The sequence below is a fragment of the Rhinatrema bivittatum genome, chromosome 2 (genome assembly GCF_901001135.1).
Source record: "Rhinatrema bivittatum chromosome 2, aRhiBiv1.1, whole genome shotgun sequence".
NCBI lineage: Eukaryota > Metazoa > Chordata > Amphibia > Gymnophiona > Rhinatrematidae > Rhinatrema > Rhinatrema bivittatum.
The window spans coordinates 777715969-777740754 of NC_042616.1; the positions used below are offsets into that span (position 1 = coordinate 777715969).

Consider the following 24786-nt stretch of genomic DNA (forward strand, 5'->3'; position numbering starts at 1 on the left):
TTAGGCAGCCATAGTACACAAATATAATTAATTAAACTTAAAAAGTCCAGTGTTGGCGACACCCCTAACCCTCAAAGCTTTCTCTTCAAATAAAAAAAATCTGCCCTCAAGGCTGGAGCTCCCATTCCCCAGGCCTCCTCCCCCCCCCCCACATAACTTACAATTTGTTCCAGGTAGTGTAGTGGGGGCTCGCGGTGCCTCTAACCTTTGGGCCTGTCTGCAGCCATTTTCCACGTGATAGGGGAAAAAGCCGGTCCTGGCCAGCTGGCCCATTTTAAAAAATGGCCGCCACCATGCCCAGAGTCTAGGGGGCACTCCAGGCCTCCACTCCACCACGAAGGTCAAACTGTAAGTTATGTGGGGGCTCCGGCTTTGGAGGACAGATATTTTACTTGAACAGGAGCAGTTGGGGGGAGAGCCAATACCAGACTTTCTCTTTTTTATTAATAATATTTTTTTTACTAAGGCCTCTGCTAGGGGTGGCGAGGGGGTGGGGGGGATTGGAACAGGAAGTCTATGGAGTCCCCCCTGAGTTCTTTTCCATTTTGAGGGAGACTCAAATGGAAATGGCCCCTTTAAGCGATGCGTGTTATTTGGGGGCCATTTACCGCAAATCCTATTCTCACATCCCTACAAACTTGCATAGTAACATTCACAATTTTATTGCACCCACTCTTTACAATGACTCTGTGGGTAGGGATGTGGCTGCATGAATATGTAAGAAAAGAAGTGAGAAGAAAAAAGCTAATTTGAGCATTGCTGTCTCTTCATTGTCTCCTGTTCTTTAAATCCTACCTTTGTTTTGTTCGTTCAATAGTTTTCAGGTCAATCCAGTAAAGTGCGGCCGCGGTTACCCAGCTCCTAACCCGCTTTCTACTCACTTTCCGGCCACGTTAGCCCTTCCTGTGATACACAATCCCCTTTAACCGATTCTTACCGCCTCTTTAAATCACCAGGTAACCCCTTCCGCCCACGGCATGTATATGAGATGTAAACGATCGAATTAGCTATTCCCTCCCATACAGTAACGTGCGCCCGACTATCGCTTTTTTACCCTGCCGTTTTGCCTCGCGTTTAACCTGCTAACTTACTGCCTACCCTTACCCCTACGTTAGAGGCAGGGGTAAGGGTAGGGGCAAACTCTCCCCCAGCCCCCGCTCACCTGCCCTGGCCGCGTCAATGGGTGCTGGTCCCCGGGGTAGCCCCAGTCCTCTCCCCCCTCCTCCCGAAGCAACGAAAGCGGAAAAAAACTGAAAAAGCGAAAAAAAAAAAAAAAAAAAGTAGCGACGAAGTGGACGGTTCTCCTATGCTCGGGATTGCCAGTCCTCTCTCCCCTCCTCCCGAAGCAAGGCAGGGGAGCCGATGTCCGTCTCCACCGATATCCGTCTCTGGAGGAGGGCTGCGAAAAAAGTAAGTCGTTGCTTTACACTGCCAGTCCTCTCTCCCCTCCTCCCGAAGCAAGGCTGCTTTTCGCGCCTTGCTTCAGGAGGAGGGGAGAGAGGACTGGCAATCTCGAGCGTAGGAGAACCGTCCACTTCCTGGTACCTGTCATTTCAAATGTCATTTGAAATGACAGATACCAGCGTGTCCGTGAAGTGTTAGGCCCGCACACCCAGGTTACTGTATAGGCGCTGTATAGCGCTCTATACAGTAAAATGGGTTGCGCGGGCCTAACGCTTCACGGACGCTTCTTGGACGCGGCTTGCATTTGCAAGCAATTTAAATACAGTATCGAGCGTAGGTGAGCTGGACTGTGCGTGCGGCAACCGCGGGTACGCCCAGCACTAATGCAGCTCTTCCTACCGCTCCTTACTGTATTGACCTGTTTGTTGCTTTTGTTCTATGCTCAAACTAAAGCTGAAAGAACCGTAAAGATATGCCGTAAAACAAGGCAAAAAGAAAAAAGTGACAACTCACCTCTTTCTCTAGACACAAACTTCTGAACCCTGATGAATGATACAGGGGATGAACACCGTACTCTTATCTTTGGGCGCATGGTGGGCAAGGCATCGCAAAGAATTGCAGGCTGGGTCTCTGATAGGAAGTCATTCTGATCATAAAAAAATGTACCATTACTCAAAAAAGATAATCCCTCATTTATTTCCATTGAATAGTCTGCTTCTTTTTTTTTTTTCTAGAAAAGGCATAAGGTGGATTACAAAGAAAGATTTGAATTGCAGTGCATCTTACTCACCCGACCTACGTACCCTAACGTATTGGTAACAGAGTCACTGAACTTAAGAACATAAGAAAATGCCATACTGGGTCAGACCAAGGGTCCATCAAGCCCAGCATCCTGTTTCCAACAGTGGCCAATCCAGGCCATAAGAACCTGGCAAGTACCCAAAAACTAAGTCTATTCCATGTAAGCATTGCTAATGGCAGTGGCTATTCTCTAAGTGAACTTAATAGCAGGTAATGGACTTCTCCTCCAAGAACTTATCCAATCCTTTTTTAAACACAGCTATACTAACTGCACGAACCACATTCTCTGGCAACAAATTCCAGAGTTTAATTGTGCGTTGAGTAAAAAAGAACTTTCTCCGATTAGTTTTAAATGTGCCCCATGCTAACTTCATGGAGTGCCCCCTAGTCTTTCTACTATCCGAAAGAGTAAATAACCGATTCACTTCTACCCGTTCTAGACCTCTCATGATTTTAAACACCTCTATCATATCCCCCCTCAGTCGTCTCTTCTCCAAGCTAAAAAGTCCTAACCTCTTTAGTCTTTCCTCATAGGGGAGTTGTTCCATTCCCCTTATCATTTTGGTAGCCCTTCTCTGTACCTTCTCCATCGCAATTATATCCTTCTTCAGATGCGGCGACCAGAATTGTACACAGTATTCAAGGTGCGGTCTCACCATGGAGCGATACAGAGGCATTATGACATTTTCCGTTTTATTCATCATTCCTTTCCTAATAATTCCCAACATTCTGTTTGCTTTTTTGACTGCCGCAGCACACTGCACCGACGATTTCAATGTGTTATCCACTATGACAACTTGTTCTGTAGACGAGCTAGAAAATTGTCCGGTAAGATCTACAAATTTATGGCTGCCATGCACATTTTTCCTGGTTTCTCCATTATTTTTTAGCATGTTTTATGCTGGCAAGCATGCTTGCTGTTGGTTTGTCCATCTGTGACACTTGACATCACAGGCGGGGATTAGCAGACAGGCATACAAGCCCATAACATAGGCACATTGGCCATTTCTAAGACACCATTTCTTCATGGGGACAGCGGATATTAATGGCAAGTGCATCTCACTCCTTTCTTTCCCCCTCCCTTCTTGCTATTCTTATCTCTGTCCTTACCATGGCACTGCCCGGGGGGAGGGGGAAAGAGCTGTAGCTGCCGCTGCTTCAGGGCCCAGGCTAAGAGGGAAGGAGCCTTGGCTGGTGCGTTAGGAAAGACCACCGGGTATAGCCCCTTTCTCATTACCAAGACAGCAGGGCAAGTTGTCTCCTTCCACGGCAGTCCACTGCAGGCAAAGAGTAGCGCTTAAAGAACAACGTTACAGAAAAGGGGGATGATAGGGTCCCCTGGTCTTCCGAGCGATCATTATTGGTGGGGTCAGGAGTCAGACCAGCTGCGGAATTGCCTCAGCTATGGATGCAGGGCCGTGGGCAGAAGGATCCTCCTCTGCTGTTTCAGTCAGAGCTTGGGCCACACGGAGCCACTGCTCTCGCAGCAGGGCCAAGAGGATCTCCCCTTGACCCGAGCCCACTTTGGGCTCGGGTCAAGGGGAGATCCATCCATGCTGGCGTGAAGAGAGGCTGAAGGGAAGGACAAAATGTGGAGGGGGGAAGGGGGTAAGATGGAAATGCGGGTTGAAAGAAAGAGGTAGGGTAGTTGGGGGGTGGAATGTTTTGGGGAGGAGGAGGCTGAAAGGAGGGGAAAGAGCAGCAGTGAGGTTTGATGCTGGAGGGAGGGAAGAAGTTTGGTTGGGGGTGAGCTGAGAGGAAAGACGGGCACAACTGAAGGGAAGGAAGAGTGCTGAGAGGAGACTCAAAGGAGGAAGGGGAGCAGTGCAGTGGTGGGGGGAAGAGGTAGCAGAAACCACGCTCTTTTAAGTTGCCATGCGATTCTAGATTTGTTTTCTTTCTGGCATAAATGTATTATCTATATACTAAGCATTTTCCCCTTAGACACAAAATGAGAGGAAACTTTTTACTTGTTTACTTTGTACTATGGTGCACCCACATTTTTTTATTTCCTAAAATGCATCATTTTAAGATTCAAAATAAAATAAGAAGAAAACTCACTTCTTTCACTACTGGAATGTTTTGTATCCTGATGTGCGACTCCGGAGATGAACAATGAAATTTCTTTTTAAGTTGAATAGGAGGAGCAAGACATTCATTAGAGACTGGTGTTCCACTTCCTGATGTGAAGTCTTTCTGTTCAGAAGATGATTCACTAATATCTGAAAGAAAGGAATAACCACTTACAAAATATCCTGTTTAAGACATGAAGCCAGAGCAGTATATATATATATATATATATATATATATATATATATATATATATATGTGATCAATGCAGGTACTTTTGCTTTAAGTGCTGTAAAATTGAATCTTATCCTGGCAACTATTGATACTTTTGCCTGCATGGCCTGTACCAGCATGGAAAATAACATCGGAATAAAATACATGTAATGTTCTATTGCAGCTGGGAAAAAAATGAGCAGGCAAAAATGGATACAATATCATTACTGCTTTGTTGGCGATAGTATCCAATATGAGAGACCAGTGGGTATGAGCTTGCAGTTGTAACTCCTTGGGCTTTTTAGCTCCCTAAAATCTCTGAAGACAAGTAGCCTTGATCCCGACTGGTATTGGGATAGAAACCCAGGCCAACAAATGAGTCTAGCTCTTCAGAGACTTGGATTGGACTTTTTGTTTTTGATCCGGTAGTTTCTTCCTGTTCTTTTGTCCATCCAGCTCAGTCAGAATCAAGGGTGCCATGAGCCCTCATTCGCAACTAACTGGGGATTTGTCCCTTATTTTACAACCCTCTCTTCCCTCCCCCACCATCCACCTCCAACAATCCTGGGCCGGGGGGCCATGCCCCGGCGCTTTTTCCGGAGCCCTGCAATCATGGCCCCTGAATCCAGCCACCAGGTGAGTTAGGAGAAGCTGTAGCCTCGACGAAGAAACCTACCCTGGCATAGATTCAAGTGAAGGCTCATGGGGCCAGATCCCAGCGCCAGTTCTGATTGAGCTGGAAACCCAAAGAAGCAGGAGGAATCTGCCAGATTGTATGTTACAAGCACATTATTTAACGGGCCGATGTACCTTGCAGAAACTGTGTAAAGCCTGAAAGCCAGGATTTTAGAGTGCACCCAGCTCTGACTCACGTACAGGACAATTTTCAAAGCAACTTCCTCAGTTAAAAAGCATTTTATCTATGACTGGAATGCCCCCCCCCCCCCCCGGAACAGGTGGTGGAAGCTAAAATAATAATGGACTTCAAAAAAATTATGGGATAAACACAAAGAATCTTTACTTGCAAAAAGTGAAATGATAGCAGAAGAATGACCTTGTGCAGAGATGGTCATGCTTCTGCTATCCCTCAAGAGCCTCAGCCAGGTCTGATTTTGAGGACATCCACAATGAATATGTACGAAATAGATTTACATGCACTGTCACCATTGCATATTAATCTATCTTATGCATAATCATTATGCATATCCTGAAATCCAGGCCTGTTTTGGCTCTTGAGGACTGGAATTGGCTGCCCTGACCTAATGGCACCACAGGCCATAGAAGTAGCATAGGGGTAACTTGTACAGAGCAACAGTTAAGACCCTGTTAAGCGCCCGACCCGCAGAGGTCCGCGGGCCGGTCCCCCACCTACCCCGGGACGTTTTGCAGCAGCAGCAGCATCGTTGAGGCCTGGTCAGGCTGGCTGGCTTCTTTGCGGCGTCCCCTCGGCAAGGGAGACGCCGCCGACATTTGGGCTCATCCCGCCCCCTAGGCGCGCGCGCTCGCAGGGGCTCTGCCATTTAAAGGGACCAGCGCGGGAAAACCCTGCTCCGCCTCTGGACGTGACGTCAGACACTGCCAGTACTTAAACTGGTTTAACAAGCGTCTCCTTGCCTTGCAATGAGGTTCTCTCTGTTTCAGAGTTGTCTAGTTGCTGCTCCTGCTTCTGACTTCGGCTACTGACTTCGGCTTCTGACTTCGGCTTCTGACTACGCCTTCTGACGGCTCGTCCACTGGCTCTGACCCTGTCGTGACCTCAGGTATCCTGCTCCGCATCGTCCAGGAGGCCTTGCCTAAGTCCAAGCGGCTCGGGTCCTCCTGGGCTCCTCCCGGGCTCCTCCCGGGGGGACCGCGGGCTTCCAGTGGTGAAGTTCCTGTTGGCCTCCTGGTTCCGGCTTCTTCTCTCTTCGAGACTCCGGGACTCTGCTGCTGATACTTGCCCGCAGGAGACCTCACGTAAGTCCAAGCAGCTCGGGTCCTCACAGGCTCCTCATGGGGGGACCTCTGGCTTCCAGTGGTGAAGATTCATCTGGTCTCCTGTGTTGTGCCACTTCCCGGCTCCGACCTCCACTGTGGGCCTTCCCACAGTGCGCTACATCTGTCCCAGCTGGCTCAAGGGTCCACAAATCCAACAGACTCTCACAGCAGTGTTGTAGCTGCATCCGACTCCAAGATGTGACTTTAGTTAAAGTCCAAACTGCAATGAACATGGGCAAGCCAGATATTTTGCATAATGTCTTTGCTACTTTTGATAGCTGTATGAATTATTAGACAGTTTAGCAATAAAATATAGTAGGGGACCCGACTGTTAAATGTAGTGCTAGCCTTTTAAGAGTCACAAAGTAAGATGACTAGGCCTATAATGGCCTACCACTGGAGGCGGTGAAGGTTAGTCCTTTGGCAGATTCTAAGCATGCTTGAGACTTATATGGAGGGCAATGGTAGGAACAGGGATAAAAATTCAGGCAAGCAATATAGGAGGTGGTTAACTGGTGTTGGGCTGAATATGGGAAATTGTGTTTTCATCTACCTAAATTGGGAGTATAGCAACTGGACAGATTAGAGGGGGAAATTTGGTCTTTTTCTGCTTTAATTTGCTATGTTTCTATGTGAATCTGAAAATTGCCCACCTTCAATGCAGCCACTTCTAACCACATTGAGAGGAGATGATGTGACAGGAGGATGTGTAAAATTGACATTTGGAGATTTGGAGGTTAAAGGGAGAAATATGTCAGGGCTGATAAGAAAAAGTGGAATTGCTTAACAAATATTTCAATTCAGTGTTCCTTGAGGAAGGTCCGGAGCAGGACCATCGAAAATGGAAACAAATAGGATTGGAAGAGAGGTAAACCTCAAATGATTTTCAGAAGACTGTGTTTGTAAGGAGCTAGCTAAACAAGAATTAGATAAAGTGAGAGAGTTGGATGGGACACATCCGAGGTTATTAATGGAACCTAGGAAGTGCTGGCAGATCTGCTGGTTGACCTTTTCAATGCTTCTTTAGAGTTGAGAGTAGTTCTGGAGCACTGGAGATAGGTGGATGTGGTTCCTTTTCACATAAATGGAAGTAAGGAGGAAGCCAGGAATGATAAGCCAATTAGTCTGACCTCTGTGGTAAATACATTAATGGAATTGTGGTTAAAACAGATATTAATGCAGTTTCTGGATTCCAATTTATTTACAGTTTTTGACTTTTTTTATGTGTGTTTTCTGCATGCAGTTCTAAACTGAGTTCAGAAAACACAGACATTAAAATAAAACAGATAAAAACCAACAACAAATACTCAAACAATATTTTAAAAAATGCTTAAAAATATCCACAAATATTCAGGGAAGTGCTAAATGGAACAAATATGATTTTAACTTTTTATGCAAATCTTATACTCGGAGATGGCACAGATTTCACAAAGTAACTTGTTTCATAATCTGAGGGTCATTAATGTTGAATGCCTAGCTTTGTGTTGAATAAAGCTGTAACTCTATAAATGATGGAACAACAAGCAATTGATGATCAGCTGAATGCAAAGAGCGAGATGGAATGTAAGTGAAGCAATTTGTCCAAGCCAATGGGCCTTCACCCTGAAGAGTTATCTCAGAATACATTCTCTATTATAATAGGAGCCAGTATAGCTGTTGCAAAACAGGGGAAATGTACTCTCTTATAGAACAACCCATAATCAAAAGGCTGTGGTGTTTTGTAGCAGCTGTAAAGCCTTTATAGAAAATTTAGGGAGACCAACATATAAGAAATTACAGTAGGTCAGCGTAGTTAAACTAAATGCATGAACAACTGTCCTCAAATCTTCAGATGCCTAAGAAATCTTAACTTTAATAAAAAAGACTTAATAACAAGGGATATGCATTAATTTCATTCATTTAATTCGTTTCATACGTTTCCCATTACATGCCAATTAGATGTGCATTTGTTTCATACGTTTCATATTACATGCTTGTATAGGAAACGGATGAAACGAATGCACATCCCTAGCTGTGGTTTAAAAGTCAACTGTGAATCGAAAATGAAACCCAGGCCACACACTGATTTAACAAAAGATACAGGAAAATCAGCAACAGACATATTCAGAAGTTCTTCAGGAACTGGGCTGTGAGCAACCTACATAGCCACTGACTTGGCTAAATTCAAATGTAAACAGCTACCACTCAACCACTTACTGACAGCATCTAAACAACTCAACATGGTGATAATGGTAGAAATTAAAGAGCCATCAACTAGAAAAAGCAGCTGTATATATATATATCATCTGCTTACATTTTAAAATTAAAATTACAGGAGGCTAGAATAGTGCAGAATGGTGCCAAATAAATGTGGAACAAAACAGGGGCGAGCACAGATCCCTGCAGGACTCCCTTATCCACCCCCTTCCAAGATGACATAGACTGTGCCCCAACATAAAACATTGCTGCCGATTAGAGAGAGATGACCTAAACAATCTCACCACCCACTCCCTGACCCCCAGTGATAACAACCCAATCCAGAAGTATATTATAGTTAACCATATAAAAAGCCACAGAGATGTCCAGTATTAACAAGATCACACTTTTAGCTCTATCTAATGACACACCATACAATTTAACAAAGAAAGTAAAACAGTCTCTGTTCTGTGAAAGCAGTGAATACTGCATTGATTGGGATTTAAGCTATTAATGCCATTCAAAAATTCACAAAGCCGAGAAAAAGCTACATTTTCAATAAAAGTTAGGCACATTAGAAATTGGGTGATAACAGGAACACAGATCCTCTAGAAATTGAGGTTGTAAAGCATGTATAACCCAAAATGGGCAAGAGTCTACTTGGCAAGAAGAGGATTTGGACTTAGAGAAGGCATTATCTACAAGATCCAAGGCAGCATTATTTTACCAGAGGAAGATCTTCTCAGATGAATCTGATCAAGTTCTTTGATTGGGTGACCAGATAGTTGGATCAAGAGAGAACACTGGATCTAGTGTACTTGGATTTCAGTAAGGCCTTTGACATGATTCTGCATAGGCGACTTCTAAATAAACAGGTGAATTTTCAGAACCTGGAGCACTCAAATACCGGGAAAACATGCGTGGCTGGGCCGTATACGCGCCGAGCGCATTTTCAAAATGGCCCAGCCACGCGTGTATCTTCCGGTACGCCCAGAAGTGCCGGGCTCTGTGAAAGGGGCAGGCTGGGGGCTGGCTAGGACAGCATCCATTAGGCCCTGTCTCGGGTAAGCACGCACCGACAGTCAGCCAGTGTACAGAACTTACTTAATCAGCAAAGATAAAGTAAGTTCTAAAAAAAAATTCTAATATTTGGAGGGTTAGGGGATGAGGAGGAGAGGAGAAAAGGGAGGAAGAATAGACAGGGGGATAGGGAACTGGGATAGGCCCGATTGCGTTGCCGCTAGGGATGTGCAGCCAAAAGATTTTGTTCCATTCGTGATACGTATTTGTCAGGGGTCATTTCCGTTGCATTCGGACGTATGGAGAATCCGATACGTTGATATGTGAATATGTTTTCGGTTCCCATTAAAGTCAATGGGGGAAGGATTTCCAGCCTATTTTTGGCTGCAGAATTGGGGTTTTATTATCAATTTTGATGAAACTTCTGGGGAGCAATCATCACAACAACAAAAGAGCTCCAAGGTACTTAGACTGTGGCAAAGTGGCACCAAAGTGCCATGAATAGCCTAAGGCACTGTAAAGGTACAAAGGGGTAACAGAAGTGGCAAGAGTGCAGTGAGAATGTCAAAAACACACCACAGCTTCAATAGAGAGCACCGATAACAGATGCAAGAACCCTCGAAGGCAGCACGACAGGCAAAGCGGCACGACAAGTGGAATTGACATCCTACAGCACAATGAAGGGGAACATAGCAAGCAGAAAGCTAGTACCAACACATTGAAGAACCATGATAGTGGCAAGAACACCACAAGGAGTTGAGTGAGTCATCTGGTGACTGGCAGCAAGGCAGAGTGGCAGAAAGTTGATAGGGGCAAGACAGGCTGGCAGAGGCGAGGTAGTCAGGTCCCTGTGGTTTCATAAGGGAAAGACAAGGAGGCAAGACAAGACGAGGCTCAGCATGTGGTGGGACTGTCAACTGTGCATACTGTGCACCCGACCCGTCTTGAAACAGGGACCAGGGAGTCTAACAGGAGTGCTAGGACCTGAAACATGATGAACTATGCCTGGGTGGAGAGGAGCATCTGCGGGTGCCAATTTTGGTGGTAGTAGCAAATATTCAAACAAGAGCCCTAGGGTGAATTCCCTTTCCTATGAGCAGGAAAGGGCTCCCTAGAATGGGTTCACCCCTACACAGCAGTTCAACATGGGTCAGAGGGTAGAAACAGGAAGGCTACACACGGGATCCCGAGGGACTTTAGTGTGAGAATAATCTTGACAAAAGACAGGTAGGCCAGAAAGCACTCAGAGTACTGCTTGGCATGGAACGAGGCTGATTTAAAAAATGGAACAGTGATTCAACATGGGTCAGAGGGTAGAAACAGGCAGGCTACACCCGGGGAGAGTTCCCTTTCCTTTGCGCAGGAAAGGCTCCCTAGAATGGGTTCACCCCTAAAGTGGGGGGTTTCCATTGGGGTCCAGTGGGCTCTCGCTGGTCTTTTAAAATCAGGCTGGCTGCACCCGGGATTCCAGTGGAAACACTGAGAGGAGAGGATCACCTTGCTGGTGGCTGAAAGGAATCAGTAAGTTTTTGCTTGGGACATTGTCTTTTTTAAAAGTATTGGGGCAATGTTAACTATTTGGGAATATTATTTAGTGTGTTTGTGTGTTTGTGCCTTTAGTAGTCAGAAAGGCAGTGAATAAACAAGTTAGACTGTTTGCATTTTTAAATAGTCAGTCAATAAGGTAGCAGTAGGTAGGCAGTGAATAAACAACTTAGACTGTATTTTTAGTCAGTCAATAAGGTAGCAGTAGGTAGTGTGTTTATTTTTAAAAGTCTGCAGAACTGAGTGTTCTCCAGACTTTTAAAGAGCTGAGTGTTTGTATTTAATACTAACTGAGTGCTTGTATTGAAAAACAAAAAAACCACAAAAAAACAAAACAAAAAAACCCCCAAAAAGTAGCCAGAAGCTAGAAATAAGCTAGGAGCAGTATATACCAAAGTAAAAAAGTTGAATAGTTCAGCTCAGTTACTCACCTTGGAAAGGTGTTGAGGTAGTGTGATTGGGTTTGAATAGGGACCAACATTTGTTAATCAAGGGAGCAGTGAGTCACTCAGGCTGACTAACTGAAGTTAGACTGTTTGTATTTCCCACCCCTTGCCCACCCACCCCTAGCTCATCCCTTAATTTATAGGCAGGTGCCACTTTCACAAAAAAACAAAAAACAAAAAAAAAAAAAACATCAACAAAAACTTTATTGAGAATTCGATCAGACCCCGGTAGCCCACTACCAGACACATAGTGAATTCACTAATACATTTAAAGGAAGTTAGACACATTCCTACTCCCATAGCAACCTAAAACTTAACTAGGAACTGATCAAAATTGAGATGAAGGCAGCAGTCCAGCAGCAAGAGGGGTGCTTCCCAGTCTTTTGCATCAAGTGTCACATGTATGATTTTTTACCCACCGGTGAGAAGTTGTACATGTGCATGCGATGCAAAGAGCTCCTGGCTCTCAGAGAATGAGTCCGATCTCTGGAGGCTAGAGTGGCAGACCTGGAGGAGCTGAGGCAGACAGAGAGGTATATAGATGAGACCTTCAAGGTCATAGTAGTCAAGTCCCAACTTCAGACTGGCAGCCCTGGTGCTGCCTTGGAGGAAGATGGTCTCATGATGGGAGAGCACCAACCAGGTGTAGCAGGAAAGGATCCTGTAACAAGGACCTGCTCTCTAGGTGATGCATTGTCCTTTCGCACTGAGGATATCTCCCCAAGGCCTACTGCCCAGGAGGGAAGGGTTAGGTCGGCCGTCATAGTTGGTGATTCAATTATTAGGAATGTAGATAGCTGGGTGGCTGGTGGGCGTGAGGATCGCCTGGTAACATGCCTACCTGGTGCGAAGGTGGCGGACCTCACGCGTCACCTAGATAGGATTTTAGACTGTGCTAGGGAAGAGCCGGCTGTCATGGTACATGTGGGCACCAACGACATAGGAAAATGTGGGAGGGAGGTTCTGGAAGCCAAATTTAGGCTCTTAGGTAGAAAGATTAAATCCAGAACCTCCAGGGTAGCATTCTCTGAAATGCTCCCTGTTCCACACGCAGGTCACAAGAGGCAGGCAGAGCTCCGGAGTCTCAATGCGTGGATGAGACGATGGTGCAAGGAAGAGGGATTCAGTTTTGTTAGGAACTGGGGAACCTTTTGGGGAAAGGGGAGTCTCTTCCGAAGGGATGGGCTCCACCTTAACCAGGGTGGAACCAGACTGCTGGCGCTAACCTTTAAAAAGGAGATAGAGCAGCTTTTAAACTAGAACAAAGGGGAAAGCCGACAGTCGCTCAGCAGCGCATGGTTCGGAGAGAGGTATCTTTAAAGGATAATAATGATGCATTAGAATTAGGGCATCCCGACAGTGAGGTTCCAATAATTAGAAAAGTAGTCCAAGTGCCTGTAACTAAAAACTCACCTGAGCTAAAAAATTCTAACTTATCCCTATCAATTAAAAAGCAGAATGAAAATACAAACAAAAAACAAACTTTGAAATGTTTGTATCTTAATGCCAGAAGTCTAAGAAGTAAGATGGGAGAATTAGAATGTATAGCAGTAAATGATGACATAGACTTAATTGGCATCTCAGAGACATGGTGGAAAGAGGATAACCAATGGGACAGTGCTATACCAGGATACAAATTATATCGCAATGACAGAGAGGAGCACTCGGGAGGAGGTGTGGCACTTTATGTCCGGGATGGCATAGAGTCCAACAGGATAAACATCCTGCATGAGACTAAATACAAAATTGAATCTTTATGGGTAGAAATCCCTTGTGTGTCAGGGAAGACTATAGTGATACGGGTATACTACCGTCCACTAGGGATGTGCAGAGCAAAATTTTATGTTCATATTTTTTATGTCCGAAAGGGGGTCCCACTTGCGGCCAATATGGACATAAAAAAAATCCAATGAGTTGGGTATATGTACATATGTGCAAAAAAAAAATTTAAACCCCCTCACCCTCCTTAATCCCCCCCCCAGACTTACCACAACTCCCTGGTGATCGAGCGAGGAGTGAGGACGTCATTTCTGCAATCCTTGGCGAGAAGCATGTGACGTCGGTGGCACGTCGAGTGACGCGGCGTCACGTGATTCCCGGCTCGTTCGCGCCGGACGGCTCGTTCGGCCCAAAAAGAACTTTTGGCCAGCTTGGGGGGGCCTCCTGACCCCCCCAAGCTGGCCAAAAGTTCTTTTTGGGCCGAACGAGCCGTCCGGCGCGAACGAGCCGGGAATCACGTGACGCCGGCGTCACTCGACGTGCCGCCGACGTCACATGCTTCTCGCCAAGGATTGCAGAAATGGCGTCCTCACTCCTCGCTCCATCACCAGGGAGTTGTGGTAAGTCGGGGGGGGGGGGATTAAGGAGGGTGAGGGGGTTTATATTTTTATTTTGGCTCAACAATCGCGATTTCCCACATATCGAACATATCTATGTTCGATATGTGGGAAATCCGATCGTTTATGTCGAATCAATTTTTTAAGTAAAAAAAAAATATGAGTTGCGTTTTACTAATGCGGTCAATCCGAATGCACACCCCTACCGTCCACCTGGTCAAGATGGTGAGATGGACAGTGAAATGCTAAGAGAAATTAGGGAAGCTAACCAAATTGGTAGTGCAGTAATAATGGGAGACTTCAATTACCCCAATATAGACTGGGTAAATGTATCGTCGGGTCACGCTAGAGAGATAACGTTCCTGGATGGAATAAATGATAGCTTTATGGAGCAATTGGTTCAGGAACCGACGAGAGAGGGAGCAATTTTAGATCTAATTCTCAGTGGAGCACAGGACTTGGTGAGAGAGGTAACGGTGGTCAGGCCGCTTGGCAATAGTGATCATAATATGATCAAATTTGATTTAATGACTGGAAAAGGAACAGTGTGCAAATCCAAGGCTCTCGTGCTAAACTTTCAAAAGGGAAACTTTGATAAAATGAGAAAAATTGTTAGAAAAAAACTGAAAGGAGCAGCTACAAAAGTAAAAAATGTCCAAGAGGCGTGGTCATTGTTAAAAAATACCATTCTAGAAGCACAGTCCAGATGTATTCCACACATTAAGAAAGGTGGAAAGAAGGCAAAACAATTACCGGCATGGTTAAAAGGGGAGGTGAAAGAAGCTATTTTAGCCAAAAGATCTTCATTCAAAAATTGGAAGAAGGATCCAACAGAAGAAAATAGGATAAAGCATAAACATTGGCAAGTTAAATGTAAGACATTGATAAGACAGGCTAAGAGAGAATTTGAAAAGAAGTTGGCTGTAGAGGCAAAAACTCACAGTAAAAACTTTTTTAAATATATCCGAAGCAGAAAGCCTGTGAGGGAGTCAGTTGGACCGTTAGATGATCGAGGGGTTAAAGGGGCACTTAGAGAAGATAAGGCCATCGCGGAAAGATTAAATGATTTCTTTGCTTCGGTGTTTACTGAAAAGGATGTTGGGGAGGTACCCGTAATGGAGAAGGTTTTCATGGGTAATGATTCAGATGGACTGAATCAAATCACGGTGAACCTAGAAGATGTGGTAGGCCTGACTGACAAACTGAAGAGTAGTAAATCACCTGGCCCGGATGGTATATACCCCAGAGTTCTGAAGGAACTAAAAAATGAAATTTCAGACCTAGTAGTAAAAATTTGTAACTTATCATTAAAATCATCCATTGTACCTGAAGACTGGAGGATAGCAAATGTAACCCCAATATTTATAAAGGGCTCCAGGGGCGATCCGGGAAACTACAGACCGGTTAGCCTGACTTCAGTGCCAGGAAAAATAGTGGAAAGTGTTCTAAACATCAAAATCACAGAACATATAGAAAGACATGGTTTAATGGAACAAAGTCAGCATGGCTTTACCCAGGGCAAGTCTTGCCTCACAAATCTGCTTCACATTTTTGAAGGAGTTAATAAACATGTGGATAAAGGTGAACCAGTAGATATAGTATACTTGGATTTTCAGAAGGCGTTTGACAAAGTTCCTCATGAGAGGCTTCTAGGAAAAGTAAAAAGTCATGGGATAGGTGGCGATGTCCTTTCGTGGATTGCAAACTGGCTAAAAGACAGGAAACAGAGAGTAGGATTAAATGGGCAATTTTCTCAGTGGAAGGGAGTGGACAGTGGAGTGCCTCAGGGATCTGTATTGGGACCCTTACTTTTCAATATATTTATAAATGATCTGGAAAGAAATACGACGAGTGAGATAATCAAATTTGCAGATGACACAAAATTGTTCAGAATAGTTAAATCACAAGCAGATTGTGATAAATTGCAGGAAGACCTTGTGAGACTGGAAAATTGGGCATCCAAATGGCAGATGAAATTTAATGTGGATAAGTGCAAGGTGATGCATATAGGGAAAAATAACCCATGCTATAATTACACAATGTTGGGTTCCATATTAGGTGCTACAATCCAAGAAAGAGATCTAGGTGTCATAGTGGATAACACATTGAAATCGTCGGTACAGTGTGCTGCGGCAGTCAAAAAAGCAAACAGAATGTTGGGAATTATTAGAAAGGGAATGGTGAATAAAACGGAAAATGTCATAATGCCTCTGTATCGCTCCATGGTGAGACCGCACCTTGAATATTGTGTACAATTCTGGTCGCCGCATCTCAAAAAAGATATAATTGCGATGGAGAAGGTTCAGAGAAGGGCTACCAAAATGATAAGGGGAATGGAACAACTCCCCTATGAGGAAAGACTAAAGAGGTTAGGACTTTTCAGCTTGGAGAAGAGACGACTGAGGGGGGATATGATAGAAGTGTTTAAAATCATGAGAGGTCTAGAACGGGTAGAAGTGAATCGGTTATTTACTCTTTCGGATAGTAGAAAGACTAGGGGGCACTCCATGAAGTTAGCATGGGGCACATTTAAAACTAATCGGAGAAAGTTCTTTTTTACTCAACGCACAATTAAACTCTGGAATTTGTTGCCAGAGGATGTGGTTAGTGCAGTTAGTATAGCTGTGTTTAAAAAAGGATTGGATAAGTTCTTGGAGGAGAAGTCCATTACCTGCTATTAAGTTCACTTAGGGCCAGATTTTCAAAAGCATTTACTCGAGCAAAACTGGTTTTTGCTCGAGTAAATACACTTTACTCAAGTAAGTGGGCTTTTCAAAATTGCTACAATATATGCCATTGAATTATCCATAGGATTTACTCAAGTAAGTGCACTTTACTCGAGTAAATAGCTTTTGAAAATTGCTACGATAGTATGTCACATTTACATGTGTAACTCCTTTGAAAATGACCCCCTTAGAGAATAGCCACTGCCATTAGCAATGGTTACATGGAATAGACTTCGTTTTGGGTACTTGCCAGGTTCTTATGGCCTGGATTGGCCACTGTTGGAAATAGGATGCTGGGCTTGATGGACCCTTGGTCTGACCTAGTATGGCATTTTCTTATGTTCTTATGTTCTTATTTTCCCAGGGGCTGTAGTGTGAGAATATCCTTGACAAAAGACAGCTAGGCCGGAAAGCAGTCAGCTTGGCATAGAAAGAGGCTGATTTTAAAAAATGGAACAGCGGTTCAACATGGGTCAGAGGGTAGAAACAGGCAGGCTACACCCGGGGAGAGTTCCCTTTCCTTTGCGCAGGAAAGGGATCCCTAGAATGGGTTCGCCCCTAAAGTGGGGGGTTTCCATTGGGGTCCAGTGGGCTCTCGCTGGTCTTTTAAAATCAGGCTGGCTGCACCCGGGATTCCCAGGGACTGTAGTGTGAGAATATCCTTGACAAAAGACAGCTAGGCCGGAAAGCAGTCAGCGTACAGCTTGGCATAGAAAGAGGTTGATTTCAAAATGGAAGAAACGCCCGGAGGTAAAACACTAATAAAAATGTCTTCATCAAGTGAAGTAAAATCCCAAATGCCAGCTGTTGTTTTAGTAGAAACAGAGGCTTTGAAGAACCTTACTATTCCGAATCTAAGAAGAAGTATTAATAAAGTGTGCTTGGCACCTAGCAACACAGATAGAAAAGAGTACATACAGATGAAGTATACTTTAGAAGAATCAAGATTTGATATGTGCTATCATCTGCATTCTTCCTGGCATTTTGGTGATATGAAACTTGAATATACATACGACAATTGTCAATGTGGAGGCGGAGGAGGTTACCATGTAAACAAACAGCGGTTCAACATGGGACAGTAGAAACAGGCAGGCTATACCCGGGGAGAGTTCCCTTTCCTATGAACAGGAAAGGTCTCCCAAGAATGGGTTCACCCCTAAACAGCAGTTCAACATGGGTCAACAGGTCCTAAGAGATAGGCTGCAACACCGGGGAGAGTTCCCTTTCCCAAGAGCAGGAAAGGACTTCCTTGGAATGGGTTGGCCCCTAGAGTGGAGCACGAGCCTTCAAAGCGTGGCGACAGGGAGCAGGGTGCCATGTGAACAGCGGTTCAACATGGGTCAACAGGTCCTAAGAGATAGGCTGCAACACCGGGGAGAGTTCCCTTTCCCAAGAGCAGGAAAGGACTTCCTTGGAATGGGTTGGCCCCTAGAGTGCAGCACGAGCCTTCAAAGCGTGGCGACAGGGAGCAGGGTGCCATGTGAACAGCGGTTCAACATGGGTCAACAGGTCCTAAGAGATAGGCTGCAACACCGGGGAGATTTCCCTATCCCAAGATCAGGAAAGGACTCACTTGGAATGGATTGGCCACTAGAGTGTATAATGGTACAAATTGTTCAGATTAAATCATTTGCAAACAGATCATGACTTCATAAGCAAGACGAAGGAAGTTCTCTTCTCTGCCCTGAAACTAAAGAAAACTCTTTGTTTTATTTAAGGATAAATGCTGTGAAGGAGTACTAGTTTTAATTGCCAGAGATTGGGGTTTCCCTTTGCAATGAGGGTTCAGCCATTAGGACTGGTCATAAGGCCTGGACGGACAGGCAGAGCAATCGAGGTCAAACACTTGTAGGAACATAAGGCCTGGACTGACAGGCAAAGCAGTCGAGGTCAAACACTTGTAGGAACATAAGGCCTGGACTGACAGGCAAAGCAGTCGAGGACAGAAGTCAATCCCACCTAGGGACATAAGGCCTGCACTGACAGGCACAGCAATCAAGGTCAAACACTTGTAGGAACATAAGGCCTGGACTGACAGGCAAAGCAGTCGAGGTCAAACACTTGTAGGAACATAAGGCCTGGACTGACAGGCAAAGCAGTCGAGGACAGAGGTCAATTCCACCTAGGGACACAAGGCCTGGACTGACAGGCAAAGCAGTCGAGGACAGAGGTCAATCACACCTAGGGACACAAGGCCTGGACAGTCAGGCAAAGCAGTCGAGGACAGAGGTCAATCCCACCTAGGGACATAAGGCCTGGACTGACAGGCAAAGCAGTTGAGGACAGAGGGCAAATCCACCTAGGGACACAAGGCCTGGACTGACAGGCAAAGCAGTCGAGACCAGAGGTCAATCACACCTAGGGACCCAAAGCCTGGACAGTCAGGCAAAGCAGTCGAGGACAGAGGTCAATCCCACCTAGGGACACAAGGCCTGGACTGACAGGCAAAGCAGTCGAGGACAGAGGTCAATCCCACCTAGGGACATAAACCCTGGATGAACAGGCAAAGCAATTGAGGTCAAACACTTGTAGGAACACAAGGCCTGGACTGAAAGGCAACGCAGTCGAGGACAGAGGTCAATCCCACCTAGGGACATAAGGCCTGGATGAACAGGCAAAGCAATCGAGGTCAAACACTTGTAGGAACACAAGGCCTGGACTGACAGGCAAAGCAGTCGAGGACAGAGGTCTATCCCACCTAGGGACACAAGGCCTGGACTGACAGGCAAAGCAGTCGAGGACAGAGGTCAATCCCACCTAGGGACACAAGGCCTGGACTGACAGGCAAAGCAGTTGAGAACAGAGGTCAATCACACCTAGGGACCCAAAGCCTGGACTGACAGGCAAGCAGTCAAGGACAGAGGTCAATCACACCTAGGGACACAAGGCCTGGACAGACAGGAAAAGCAGTCGAGGACAGAGGTCAATCCCACCTAGGGACATAAGGCCTGCACTGACAGGCACAGCAATTGAGGTCAAACACTTGTAGGAACATAAGGCCTGGACTGACAGGCAAAGCAGTCAAGGACAGAGGTCAATCCCACCTAGGGACACAAGGCCTGGATTGACAGGCAAAGCAGTCAAGGACAGAGGTCAATCCCACCTAGGGACACAAGGCCTGGACTGACAGGCAAAGCAGTAGAGGACAGAGGTCAATCCCACCTAGGGACACAAGGCCTGGACTGACAGGCAAAGCAGTCGAGGACAGAGGTCAATCCCACCTAGGGACATAAGGCCTGGATGAACAGGCAAAGCAATTGAGGTCAAACACTTGTAGGAACACAAGGACTGGACTGACAGGCAAAGCAGTCGAGGACAGAGATCAATCACACCTAGGGACACAAGGCCTAGAGAGACAGGCAAAGCAGTCGAGGACAGAGGTCAATCCCACCTAGGGACACAAGGCCTGGACTGACAGGCAAAGCAGTCGAGGACAGAGGTCAATCTCACCTAGGGACATAAGGCCTGGACTGACAGGCACAGCACAAAAGAGGAGTGCCTCAGGGATCTGTATTGGGACCCTTACTTTTCAATATATTTATAAATGATCTGGAAAGAAATACGAGGAGTGAAATCATCAAATTTGCAAACGATACAAAATTTTTCAGAGTAGTTAAATCACAAGCAGATTGTGATAAATTGCAGGAAGACCTTGTGAGACTGGAAAATTGGGCAACAAAATGGCAGATGAAATTTAATGTGGTTAAGTGCAAGGTGATGCATATAGGGAAAAATAACCCATGCTATAGTTACACAATGTTAGGTTCCATATTAGGTGCTACAACCCAAGATAGAGATCTAGGCGTCATAGTGGATAACACATTGAAATCGTCGGTTCAGTGTGCTGTGGCAGTCAAAAAAGCAAACAGAATGCTGGGAATTATTAGAAAGGGAATGGTGAATAAAACGGAAAATATCATAATGCCTCTGTATCGCTCCATGGTGAGACCGCACCTTGAATACTGTGTACAATTCTGGTCGCCGCATCTCAAAAAAGATATAATTGAGATGGAGAAGGTTCAGAGAAGGGCTACCAAAATGATAAGGGGAATGGAACAGCTTAGGGATGTGCAGAGGGACGCCATACGTTGCATTCGGGATAAGTATTCGTCGGGGGGCAAATACGTTGCATACATCCGTATGGCGCCCCGATACGGTTTTACTTCTAATCCTATTTGGTACCCGGCTAAAATTAAATTTACTACAACCCCCCACCCTCCTGAACTCCCCCAAGATTTACCAAAACTCCCTGGTGGTCCAGCGGGGGGTCCGGGACCCATCCCCTGCACTCTCATACCCTCGAACCAGTTTCAAAATGGCGCCGATAGCCTTTGACCTACCATGTCACAGGGGCTACCGGGGCTATTGGTCAGCCGCTGTCACATGGCCATCGGCGTCATCTTGTGCTCCTACCATGTGACAGGGGCTGACCAATAGCACCGATAGTCCCAGTCACATAGTAAGGGAAGGCTATCGGCGCCATTTTGATTCCTGGCACCCGACGGCACGCGTGCATGTGATCGCTCCCGGACCCCCGCTGGACCCCCAGGGACTTTTGGCCAGCTTGGGGGGCCTCCTGACCCCCACAAGCCTTGCCAAAAGTCCAGCGGGGGTCTGGAATGACCTCCTGCTCTCGGGCCGTATTGCCAGTATTCAAAATGGCGCTGGCACTACCTTTGCCTTCCCTATGTCACAGGGGCCGACGGTCGGCCCCTGTGACATAGGGAGGGCAAAGGCTAGCGGCTACCAATACTCAAAATGGCGCCAGCGCTAGCCTTCACCCTCGCTATGTCACAGAGGCCGACCTTCGGCCCCTGTGACATAGTGAGGGCGAAGGTAGCGCCGGCGCCATTTCGAATACTGGCAATACGGCCCGAGTGCAGGAGGTCACTCCCGGACCCCTGCTGGACTTTTGGCAAGGCTTGTGGGGGTCAGGAGGCCCCCCCAAGCTGGCCAAAAGTCCCTGGGGGTCCAGCGGGGGTCCGGGAGCGATCTCCTGCATTCGTGCCGTCGGGTGCCAGGAATCAAAATGGTGCCGATAGCCTCACCCTTACTATGTCACAGGGGCTACCGGTGCCATTTTGAAACATACCGAGGGTGTGAGAGTGCAGGGAATGGATGCCGGACCCCCCCCCCCCCCCCCACTGGGCCACCAGGGAGTTTTGGTAAGTCTTGGGGAGATCAGGAGGATGGGAGGGTTGTTTAAATTGGCGGCCGAATAATTCGGGGAAAATTCATTGTATCCATGGGGAATCGCGATATGTTTCGCTTCCCCACAAATACAACGAATATTGGCACATCCGTTGCGGATTGCCAATATGTAGGGATCGAATGCACACCCCTAGAATAGCTCCCCTATGAGGAAAGACTAAAGAGGTTGGGACTTTTCAGCTTGGAGAAGAGACGGCTGAGAGGGGATATGATAGAGGTGTTTAAAATCATGAGAGGTCTAGAACGGGTACATGTGAATCGGTTATTTACTCTTTCAGATAATAGAAAGACTAGGGGGCACTCCATGAAGTTAGCATGTGGCACATTTAAAACTAATCGGAGAAAGTTCTTTTTTACTCAACGCACAATTAAACTCTGGAATTTGTTGCCAGAGGATGTGGTTAGTGCAGTTAGTATAGCTGTGTTTAAAAAAGGATTGGATAAGTTCTTGGAAGAGAAGTCCATTAACTGCTATTAATTAAGTTGACTTAGAAAATTGCCACTGCTATTACTAGCAACGGTAACGTGGAATAGACTTAGTTCTTGGGTACTTGCCAGGCTCTTATGGTCTGGATTGGCCACTGTTGGAAACAGGATGCTGGGCTTGATGGACCCTTGGTCTGACCCAGTATGGCATGTTCTTATGCTCTTATGTTCTTACTATCATGAGGCCCCTCCACGAAAAATATTGTAGCTGTATGGTACGTTTTGTCTCATGGTCAAATACCATAGGACAAAAGAATGTGCCTAGAGGCCCTTTAACATGATGGCGGCCCCATCCTCAAGGGATCGCCATTGCCTTAAAGGGATGCTGGTCCAAAAAATTAAAATGTCGTGGCCCCATGGGGAAGACAAGCTGGGGTCAATGCTGAACCTTGTTTCAACTCGGGGCCACCAGTTGAGGTGGCCCCCGACTCCCCCAAAATGTTAAAAATAAATAAAAGAACCATGCGGAGACGGACCTGGTCCCCTATCCAAATAACCAAACCCCCAAGTCATAGTGATGGCCCCCTCTTTCCAGCCTTCATGACATCCCTATCCCAATACCCCCCAGTCCCCAAGTGACATCCTAATCTCGATTCCCCCAGCCCCCAAGTGAAAGTGATGGCCCCATCACCTACCCACCAAATGACAGTGATAGTCCCCTCACCCACCCCTTCAAGGGACAGCGATGTCACCCCAGATGGATAAAAAAGGTTCTGGGCCACATCCTCCCCCAAAAGGAAAAGAAACTGTGTCCCAGCCTCCAGGCCCCTCCCCTCCTCCACCCCACCCCACCCCCTCACATCCCTTGTACCTGAAAATGGATCCCGCACTGGGGCTGGCTGAACCCTCACATCTGGCCTCGTCAGCACCATTTAACCTTGCTCTAGCCATGTGAATGGGATAAGGTCTGGTGATCAGACTTCGACCATATTTATGTATTTATTTATTTATTTAACAGTTTTTTATACCGACCTTCATAGTAAATAACCATATCGGATCGGTTTACAATATAACAAGGGAATAACTGGAGTAGCAATTCAAGTGAAATGACAGATAACAATGGTAGGAATAAGTCAAAGTTACAATCAACAGGGAGAGAGAACTTACAACAAGCTGGAAGGAAGAAAGGCCGGTAATAAATAAGTAGTGTTACCATAGAACATACGAGTTAACAGCTTAAACGGTGCTTTGACCTGAAAGTCTCAGAGTCCATTTCGTGCAAATGATTGCCAGACCGGGTAGGAGTGAAGGGCAACTAGTAATTGTCTGGAGGATCAGGAAAGGCTTGGGGATCAGACCTCGCATAACTGGGCTGGGTGTGAGGGTGCACCTGGCTCTGAGGTGGGATATATTTATAGGTACAAGGGGGTGCAGGAAGGGGATCAGGGGTGGGGGATGGTGGGGCCTTGGTCACTTCTTTTTTCTTTTCAGGGGGGTAGGTTGGGGCCCGGGCACCTGTATTTTTTACATTTGGGGGGCTGTCACTTGGGGGTTGGGGGATAGTGATGTCACTTGGTGGATGGTGTATTGAGATCCGGATTTTACGTGGGGCGCAGGAGGATCTGGATTGGGATGTCACGTGGGGAGTGGGGGTATTGGAATCGGGTGGGCACCGTCTCTGTCACTTGAGGGTGGGGGGATTGGGATCAGGATGTCACTTGGAGAATGGAGGGTATTGGAATTGGGGCCAAGGCCACATTTGTCTTTTGTGCTTTGGGGAGGGGGAAGGGGGGTTAGGGCCACTGCATGCAGGACTTTTTGAAATTTTTTATATTTTGGGGGAGTCGGGGCCACCTCAACTGGCGGCCCCAGGTTGAGATGAGGTCAGTACTGACCCCTGCTCAATTTCCCGCAATTTTTTTTTCTGCCACTTTAAATGTGCAGCAGGAGCCTCTGGGCCTGCATTAGGGTCCCGGGTCCCTGGTCCCCTGCCACACATTTAATGCATTTCAAATAGATGTAGTTATTTTGTCACTGCTGACCACCTTCTCGGTTGGCTGCGCTAAAATATTGGGCTAATAAGAAGTGGAGACGATGAGCGGTATACAATTAGGTGTGAACCATAAGGGAAAGTGTAGCGCTATAAGAGTTCATGGATCCTTATCTTGAAAAATTCAATACATGAAACTTGAAAATTAATTAAATCAACATATCCTTTGTTTATTAAATAATTGCTTGCAGACAAATCTTTAGGTGCCCCGACACGGGCCGTGTTTCGCCACAAGGGCTGCGTCGAGAGGGACAAAGCCCAATGGTAACATGGTGAAGTCTGTAACCTGGAAATGTAGAATATGTTGAATGTATTGAATGTATTGAGCCCTGCGGAGGGAATTCAAATCAAAAGTGTATTGGCAGCGTCCAATCCTCCTTAAGGGA

The 24786-nt window shown here is 46.1% G+C and overlaps 1 protein-coding gene across 1 annotated transcript in view; it reads right to left on the minus strand.

Annotated features, from left to right (window-relative positions):
• TMEM71 (transmembrane protein 71) overlaps window positions 1-24786 on the minus strand; it is a 132499-nt gene that overhangs the window by 25920 nt on the left and 81793 nt on the right. Inside the window, exons 6-7 of the mRNA XM_029592047.1 lie at window positions 4267-4427; window positions 1918-2050 (exon numbers count right to left, since the gene is read on the minus strand). Coding sequence (XP_029447907.1) covers window positions 1918-2050; window positions 4267-4427 — 294 coding nt within the window. The remainder of the gene's footprint in view (window positions 1-1917; window positions 2051-4266; window positions 4428-24786) is intronic.